Consider the following 10,162-nt stretch of genomic DNA (forward strand, 5'->3'; position numbering starts at 1 on the left):
AATGCACAGCACAGTACAGTTACAGTACAGACAGTACAAGTACAGCTCAGTACAGTACAGTACACAGTACAGCACAGTACAGCACAGTACCAGCACAGCACAGCACACACACAGTACAGCACAGCACAGGACAGTATAGTACAGTACAGTACAGTACAGTACAGTACAGCACAGCACAGTACAGCACAGCACAGTACAGCACAGCACATTACAGCACAGTACAGTACAGTACAGTACAGTACAGTACAGTACAGTACAGTACAGTACAGTACAGTACAGTACAGTACAGTACAGTACAGTACAGTACAGTACAGTACAGTACAGTACAGTACAGTACAGTATAGTATAGTATAGTATAGTATAGTATAGTATAGTATAGTATAGTATAGTATAGTACAGTACAGTACAGTACAGTATAGTATAGTATAGTATAGTACAGTATAGTATAGTATAGTATAGTATAGTATAGTATAGTATAGTACAGTACAGTATAGTATAGTATAGTATAGTATAGTATAGTATAGTATAGTATAGTATAGTATAGTATAGTATAGTACTGTATAGTATACTATACTATACTATACTATAGTATAGTATAGTATAGCATAGCCTTAAATAATAATAAAAATCACATCTTCTTCTTTTTGTTGTAATGAAGTTTCATTTACAATTTTGATCAACAACTTGAGATCCCAAGAAAAATGAAGAAGAAAATTTAGCACAATTTATGGAGCTGAGAAGACACACACTTCAAAGAGATGCTCTTGTCTACAGTATGTGTGTCATGTATGAACACATAAACTTATCACCAAGAAACTTATAATTTCATGTTGATGCTACCAAACAATACAATCATTATACATTGTCCACAACCGTGTGTACTGTACAGTCAACATAAAAATGGTCTGCACTCCCAGGTCTGACGGCCTTCACAGCGATTACTGAGTGAGGTCGTGTTCATTTGATAAGGATGGTACTTGGATTATAAATGAATGTTGCTCAGTATTCTTGGTCCAGTGTGTCAGTTCATATACAGTGGTCCCTCGGCTAACGAGCACAATGCGTTCTAGAAGGTTGCTCGTTAACCGAAACCATTGTTTCAATGGGTTTTGGGGTAATTGGTTCCAGCACACCGAAAATTGCCTAAATTCAACAAAAAAGGTAGAAAAGTACACTTACTTTGAGGTGTGTATGTAGAAGGCTCTTGGATGATGATGATGATGATGGGAATTAGAATGGGGGTGGAGGAAAAGAGAAGGCATTGGGGTGGAAGAGAAGTCACCCCATGGCGCCATTTCACCCATAAAATTTTAGTTCTCTTGGTGTAATTCAAGATTATGTTCTCTAAATCAACACTGCACTGCATTATATATTGTCAATATGTAAAATAAATTTCAAAATGACCAATAATTTGCTTGTAAACACAGAAAAAAAGCATTTAGTTGAAGAGAGTCTCAAGCAAGATGTTACCTCCACTGAAAAGACACAAAGACTGACGCCTGTATGGTGTGTTGGCAGGCTGGATGGCATGTTCAATAATTGTTAAAATTACTAAAAAATTTAATATTAAACTTTTAAAATTATTGAATAGTATAAACTTCTTGATATTTACTAAAATGGTAAGGAATTTAAACCCTAGAACCGATTACTGTACTGGCGGACTAATACTACAGCTGGTGGACCGCCAAATGCAAGCGAAAACATGTTCAGGTCAGCTCGTAAGAAACTCGTTAATCGAGGGATTGCTCGTTAACCGAAGTTAAGAATCTTATGGAAGGTAACTCGTTAACCGAAATCTCGTTAACCGAGGGACCACTGTACAGTAACACCGTAATGATGCAGAATTATTTTATTTTTATTATACAGTGTGTGTGAGCAGCAACCATCCCACCTCTTGAAGGGTCGGTGCATGCATACACGCATATATTTTCCAAGAGAGAAACACATTCATGCACTCACCTAACTTAACCTAACCTGACAAGCTCAAACCTAACTCAGTCTTAACCTGATCAAATTTAACCTAACATAGCTTGACATGATCTACCCTATCCTGACCTGATCTGACCTGATCTACCCTATCCTATCCTGATCTGACCTGACCTAACCTAACATAATCTAAACCAATGTAACATGACCTAACTTAACCAAATGTGAGGTGAACTTTTTTATATGAGAAGGTACAAACTGATGAGAGATAGAGACACAAAGTGAGACATTAAAGAAAGTTTTGTCATTATCCAGGAAGAGTACAGTGGCAGATAATGTTATAAGAGATGACTGAGGGGTTATGGACACCAACAAACTACTCTTACAGGAAGAATAATTTAAGTGGACACTGGGAGAGAGCTGACAAGGGAGTCAAGAAAGAGCAGGTACAGGAAAATACCAGTGTTTCTGTGTCTAGGAGAAATAACAACTTACCGAAGGAACATAGATGATTGAACACAAACTTGTTAGTACGAAAATAAACACGAGTCACCCTACTGTACACCAAGACAAGGAAGAAACAAGACCTACCTTGTAAAGTCCAAGCATAGAAGAAGCGGACAGGATTAGCTCGTGTCTTGTCAAAGCGACGGTCTTTTCCTGCCTTCACTATGCGGGTGAAGAGGAACAGCCCCAGCCTATTTAAATAAAACAAGCACACTAACTCAACACAAGTCTCTCTCTATCATAACTATGACTCATAACAAGTCCACCATTATGCTTAACTTGTCTGGTAGTACAGTACGGTATTTTGTAATACTGTACAGTATAAGCACAGCCCAAGTCTGATGAAAAACCATAACCATTTGTTTGAGTTATAGTGTTGAGAAGAGGAGTGGCGGGGGTATTACTAGGGAGTCGGCAGAGTCAATGGCCCAGTTGGGCTGCATTGCTATGGTAAATGTTGAAGCCAGGCAGCCAGTGTCTATGCTAATGGCCATTGTGTTAAACTTTTATTTGGATTTTCCTTAATAACTTTAGCTGCATTTTTGTTCATCTAGATTGTATATAAATGTAACTTGAAGTAACACAATTGTTAACTCACATAAGAAAGGCAGGTGGTATGGTTTATGAATGTTGGGACAGGGAGTTTGCTTCAGCCTTTTGACTTACCCTGTAAGCCGTTACTTTACATCAGTCGTAATATTCCTTACCTTTTATTTTTTGTTTACTTGTTTTCAGTATTTTATATTAGTTTTGTATTTGTAACAGTAAGACAAGACTCATCACTATAGCCACATCCCCCGACCACTTTAGGTCAAGCTGTCATCTATGTTAGGGTTATTTTTAAACTCCTAATTTTGGGTAGAAGTCACTCCTTGACTTACGATGGGGTTAGGGACCCAAATCCAGGTCGTAAGTCGAATTGGTTGTAAGTCGAAAATGCTTAAATAATACATAGAAAATCTAAAATGGGTGTCTCTTTTTCTTCTCAGCACCACAAAACTCTCACTTTTAAGCTTGCCAGCCATTTTAAAGTAAATTACAAACGAAAATTTTGTCAGTACACAGCGCAATCACTGACGGGACTCGAAAATATGTAAATTGACAAAATTTTGGTACGACTGAGGCGGTCGTATGTCCGGGTGGTCGTATGTCATAAGTCGAGGAATAGCTGTATATGTTATTTTATTATTTCTATTTATTTTGTTTTACTGTATTATGTTACATGCATACACAATCTTGTATACAAAATGTGAAAAAACAAAAAAAATATCATATCAAAAAAATAAAATAGAAATTAACTTTGTTCGTGTGTTAAGAGGACACACTGTGCGGGGGAGGGAGTCAGCTGTTTTGAGCTGTCTCCCTTATGTAGTGTATGATTGATAAATTTTTTCTCCAGTACCCATTGGTATTAATTTTATTTATTCCTCAGATTTGCTGGTACAGTATATACAGTACGCCCGGATAATTCACGGATTTTTATTTCGCGGTCCTCTACTATTCGCGGATGACACCCTGGATGTTCCCAAGAATGTATAAGGGTAGTTTTAAAGTTACTGGCATTTTTGTGGCCGGGACAGAGAGTCATTTGTTCTACAGACAGTAATTTCCTTTACCTGTATTGTATATACAGGGTATATGATATGTGTGTGTGTGTGTGTGTGTGTGTGTGTGTGTGTGTGTGTGTGTAGATACACACACACAAAACACATGCAAATAAATAATAATGGGAAAATCCTCTCACAAATAATTAGAAAACATTTATTAAAAATGTTGAGTCTACCCTCAACTCCATCTTGTGATTTGTTATTAATAAAGCACAGAGTGAACTTGAGGGTAGACTCAACATTTGTAATTTTTTTCTAATTATCTGTGAGAGGATATTCCCATTACAGTTGAGTCTGGATTTACGCGGTTTTGGTTTACGCGTTTGATCATTTACGCGGTGCCTTGCCAGAATTGAAATGCTTGATTTACGCGGTAAATTTGGTCATTTACGTGGAGAGCATCTGGAGGTCCAGCCGCGCCGCGCCATTTTTGGATTCAAACCTCCCGCCATGCTTGGGCAAGCGGCGCGAGTAGGTTGCGCAGTATGTCAGTGTTGCGTTATCGGTGACGTCATATGACGTATCAGACTGTAATTGGGCCACGCATCCTTACCTCCATCCCGCACTAGCTGTGATTGGTTTAATGTAATATGACGTGCCCTGCCACGGGAGGAAAGAAGCCGCTTGACCTAGCCACGTCAGTCGCTCTCCTCCCAGTCACTCCGTATATACAGTGACCCCTCGTTTAACGAACACCTCGGTTAACGTAATTTCGATTAACGAACTGCCTTCCATAAGGATCTTCAATTCGGTTAACGAAAAAAAATTTGGTTAACGAAGTTCTTACGAACCGACCTCAACATGTTTTCGCTTGCACTGACCGGGCAACCAGATTTAGTATCAGTCTGCCAATACATTAATCGGTTCTAGGGCTTAAATTCCTTACTATTTTAGTAAATATCAAGAAGTTTATACTATTCAATAATTTTAAAAGTTTAATATTCAATTTTTTAGTCATTTTAACAATTATTGAACATAATTGAAGGTAAAGTGACTAGTTTAATGCGCGGCATCCAGCCTCTTAACACAGCAAAGAGGAGTTAGTCTCTCTCTGTTTTCACTGGAGGTAACATCTTGCTTGAGACTCTCTTCAACTAAACGCTTATTTTCTGTGTTTCCAAGCAAATTATTGGTCATTTTGAAAAATATTTTACATATTGACAATATATAATGCAGTGCAGTGTTGATTTAAAGAAAATAATCTTGCATTACACCAAGAGAGCTAAAATTTTATGGGTGAAATGGCGCCATGGGGTGACTTCTCTTCCACCCCAATGCCTTCTCTTCTTCCTTCTCCTCCACCCCCATTCTAAATCCCATCATCATAAATCATCGTCCAGGAGCCTTCTACATACACACCTCAAAGTAACTGAACTTTTCTACCATTTTTGTTGAATTTAGGAAATTTTCGGTGAGCTGGAACCAATTACAGTGGGGTATGCTATAACGAACGGATCCTACTACGAATATTCCTATAACGAACGGTTTTACCTATAAAATTGAGAATGCTATAAGAACGCAACTCCTACAACGAACGCGGATGAATACCGGACTATTTCGCCTGGCGCATGAATATTGTTGTACCGCGACCCACAACAAGAGCGTCAGGCGCCATCTTTGTCTCATTGTGTAGCCAGTGCACCACTGTTATTGTTGAAATTTCGTCTTTTGATGTGGAAATTCGCGTTATTTGTATAACTATTTTGTTATACAAGTATACAATTGTAACAATGAGTCGTCCAAAGCGAGTGAGAAAGCTAATAACCCTTGAAACTAAGAAAGAAATTATAAAGAAACGTGAGAATGGAAGAAGCATTGCGAAACTTAGTGATGAATATGGGATGGCTAAATCGACTATATGTACGATTTTGAAGAATAAAGAGGAGTTAAAAACTGTGCAAGTGGCTAAGGGAATCTTTAGACTTAGCAAAGCAAGGTGTAATGTGATTGAAGAGATGGAAAATTTACTCTTAGTGTGGATAAAGGAGAAAAAAATGGCAGGTGGTAACATTAGTGAAGCTATAATTTGTGAGAAGGCTAAACAATTGTTTGAGGACCTTAAAGCCAAGACTCCCAGTGGAAGTGATAGTGATGTGCCAGTGTTTAGGGGTACCTGCATGCTGAATAACACTAAGGTAAGATAAAGTACCGCATTTTTTACATTTTCCACAGAATTTTTTCAGTGTTAACTGGTTGTATTTGGGGGCCTGGAACGGATTAATCCTATAACGAACGAATGCTATAACGAACAAGATTCTGCAACCAATTACGTTCGTTATAGCATACCCCACTGTACCCAAAAACCCATTGAAACAATGGTTTCGGTTAACGAACTTTCGGTTAACGAACGACCTTCTGGAACGGATTGAGTTCGTTAACGGAGGGGTCACTGTACTGAGTTCTATTGTGCCCGCTAATCTCGTAAAAATGGCTTCCACTGGACCCACACCACCACAGAAAAACCTTGCATTACCTAGACCCAGCTGCAATAAGCCAAAGAAGATACGACGTGCCCTAAGTTAGAAAGTTAAGTACAAGATCATACAAGATTTAGAAAAAGGAACGAGACAAGTTGATTTGGCGCGCCAGCATGGCATGAACAAATCTACGATCAGGACGATCAAGAAGGATGCAGCCAAGATAAAAGAACACATGAACATCACAAAGTCTGCAGGTGCTTCAATGGTGAAGTACTGCCAGAACAAGGTGCTGCTCAAGACGGAGAATTTACTTATGAGCTACTTGATTCGTCAGGCAAGACGTAACATGGCGGTGGACTCGCGGTCGGTTCAAGAGTACGCACATGAACTGTAAGTAGCAGTGGCATGTAAGATGGGAATTGCAGAGCCCAAACCCTTCAATACTTCCTCTGGGTGGCTGCAAGGGTTTAAGAAGAGTAACAAGATCACCAACATTAACATTGGTGGTGAAGGAGCGAGTGCTGACCGTGTTGCGTCTAGTGATTTTCCTCCGTTCTTATGTGACGTTATGGAGGAAGGACAGTACACCGACGACCAGGTGCTCAACATGGATGAATCTGGTCTGTTTTGGAAAAAGCTACCTACCATGACCTTCGTTGTCAAGTCTGCCAGCAAGTGTCGGGGCAGGAAGTTGCAGAAGGAGCGCATCACCGTCCTGTTCACCACCAATGCCTCCGGCACCTGTAAGCTCAAGTTGTCGGTGATCCACACAGCCCGCAAGCCACACGCCTACAAGAACATGGACATGACCAAGCTAAATGTCCACTGGCTAACTGCACGTAAGGCGTGGATGTTCACTGCTCTGTCCCTCTCCTGGTTTGACGACTGTTTCATTCCCGACGTCAAGAAATTCTGCGAGAAACAGAATGTTCCATTCAACATTTTGTTGCTCCTTGACAATGCACCAGGACACTCTACCGTACGGTTGGATCGTCACCCCAACGTAAAAGTGGTCTTCCTTCCTCCCAACACTACGTCGTTAATCCAGCCCATGGACCAGGAGTTGATATGCAACGTTAAGGCTGTATTCTCTGCAAAGAAGTTTAAGCTCCTGAACGACTGTACCAACACCAAGGACGAGTTGCGTAACCTGGGTGACACCGATAGACAGAGTGACGAGGACGAGGAACAAGAGTTGGCGGATCAAGAAGTTCGTGTCAAACAGTTTTGGAAGAAATTCAACGTCAAGAAAGCTGTTGACTTCTTGGTGGAGGCATGAGGGCAGCTGTCTGTGGCAGCGATTCGTCACGCATGGCGGCATGTGTTGCAAGGTATCCCAGGTGGGAGGCAGAGTCAACCTGTGACTGGTGAGGTTCAGTCTGTTGCAGTGGCAGTGGACCTTGCAAGAGAAGCTGCGCAGAGTGTTACAGCTGCAGGCTTCTCCAAGACCACCAACGACGACATTATGGAGGTGATAAGGGATCCTGAGGTGACTGCCGATGAGATGTAAGAAGACGATGACATCAGTGAAGATGCAGGTGGTGCGGCACCCCGAGAAGAACACAAGTTAACGCATGGTAATGTTAAGGATGCCATCGACTTTGCAGAGAAACTCAAACTCATCCTTTCCAACAACCCTGACGATCACCGCTATGAAGTCTTCAATAACCAGCTGTTGCAGACTATGGAGCCGTATATCAAGATGTATCACGGCAACATCAACACTAGCCGTCAGCGTAACATCACGGACTTCTTCGCCCGCAACCCACCACAGCCAGCCCAAGCCAATGATAGTGACACTGAAGCTATGGACTTTGAGGGATTTGTCAGGGAGGCCCTTACAACTATGGTGGATAGTGATGGTGATTCACCTGAGGGCCAGTAATCTGCCCTCTGCCCCGGAACCAGCCGCCATCAACGTATGCCGACCCATCTCTTCTACTAAAGTAAGTGTTAAACCTAACCTAACCTTGATTTTTTCTAACCTAACCTAACGTAAGTGTTAAACCTTGATTTTTCTTTTACCTGGTACAGTATATTATTCTCTTATTGATATTTCTCTTCTATATTATGTGTGTGTGCACACCATCATAAAGTTAGGATACTATTTTTACTACAACATACGTATTGTGTCAGTAAAAGTGGAGTTTGGGGGTCGGCACAGTCTCTATTTCAATTAATCCCTTATGTTCTGTTATTTCATTTACGAGTTTCTCGTTTTACGCGGTACTCCGCAGGTTCAACTGACCGCGTAAATGAAGACCCAACTGTTATATAAATATATATATATATATATATATATATATGGAATTAATCCCATATGTTCTGTTGTTCACTTAACGCGGATTTCACTTAACGCGGGACCCTCTGGGTTCAATTGACCGCGTTACAAAGTGAAATTTAACTGTGTGTATATATATATATATATATATATATATATATATATATATATATATATATATATATATATATATATATATATATATATATATATATATATATATATATATATATATATATATATATATATATATATATATATATATATATATATATATATATATATATATATATATATATATACATATATATACATATACAGTATTACCCTTCTTGGTTTCATAGCGTTTGCCATATCTGTGTGCCTATGAATGAACTTTCACTTAACATGGGTTTTTTCCATATATAGCGGTGAGTGTCGGCTCAGAGCTATTTAGATCGCCCACCCGCCACCCTGCCTGACTGCCTGTTTTAGCTCATAAAATTCATACAAATTACCCAGCCAGAATATAATTTACATTGCTGGAATTCTTACAATATGATGATCATATTGAATATAAACATCATAGATTTTGCATTAGACATACAAATTTTAGATATAAAGTTTATTCTGAGTAAATATGTTATTTTGTGCAAAATATATGACATTTGTATTCAAAATATTCCTGGGCTTTCAAGGAATCCAGCAATGTCAATTATATTATCCTAACTTAAATTGAGATATTATTTAATACTAAATGTTAAAACTCTTGAAGGATTGGTGGGGTGGGGAGGTCGGGACTGACGCGCGGTTGGGGGTAGGCAAGGTGGGGTACTTTGATTGACAGATAGTGTCGTGAAGAATATTTTTTTTTTCTGAAGATATTTGTTTGGCTCATCAAATTCATACAAATTACCCGGCAGAATATAATTTACATTGGAATTCTTACAATTTGGTGATCATTTGAATATAAACATCATAGATTTTGCATTAGACATACAAATTTTAAATGTAAAGTTTATTCTGAGTAAATATGTTATCTTTTTTGCAAAATATATGACATTTGTATTCAAAATATTCTTGGTCTTACAAGGAATCCAGAATGTCAATTATATTATCCTAACTTTAGTTTGAGGAATTATTTATTACTATACCTGGTTTTCCCCAAATTTCTCAGAGGCCAGTGAGTGTACTGTGAGAAGAGGAGTCCATTATTTGAATGGACATTTGGCGAATGTATTTCTCTATTTCTCTTAAGTATTAATTGTGCATGTACCATCATAAAATTAAGATGTTATTTTTCTAGAACATAGGTATGTTGGAAAAAGTGGGTTTGGGGATGGGCCAGTTTCTATTGGAATTAATCCCATATGTTCTGTTGTTCATAACACAGTACCCTCTGGGTTTTATTGACGGCGTTAAGTGGGATACTAGCGGAGCGC

General features: G+C 39.1%; 1 protein-coding gene across 1 annotated transcript in view; it reads right to left on the minus strand.

The window, feature by feature from the left end:
• LOC121857127 (probable O-methyltransferase ustE) overlaps positions 1–2,624 on the minus strand; it is a gene marked incomplete at its 5' end in the record, with an annotated part of 18,928 nt that extends 16,304 nt beyond the window's left edge. Inside the window, 1 exon segment of the mRNA XM_042353014.1 lies at positions 2,518–2,624. Within this exon segment, the coding sequence (XP_042208948.1) occupies positions 2,518–2,624 (107 nt within the window).
• Between the last annotated feature and the right edge of the window lie 7,538 nt (positions 2,625–10,162).

This window comes from Homarus americanus, unplaced genomic scaffold (genome assembly GCF_018991925.1).
Source record: "Homarus americanus isolate GMGI-L3 unplaced genomic scaffold, GMGI_Hamer_2.0 scaffold20465, whole genome shotgun sequence".
NCBI lineage: Eukaryota > Metazoa > Arthropoda > Malacostraca > Decapoda > Nephropidae > Homarus > Homarus americanus.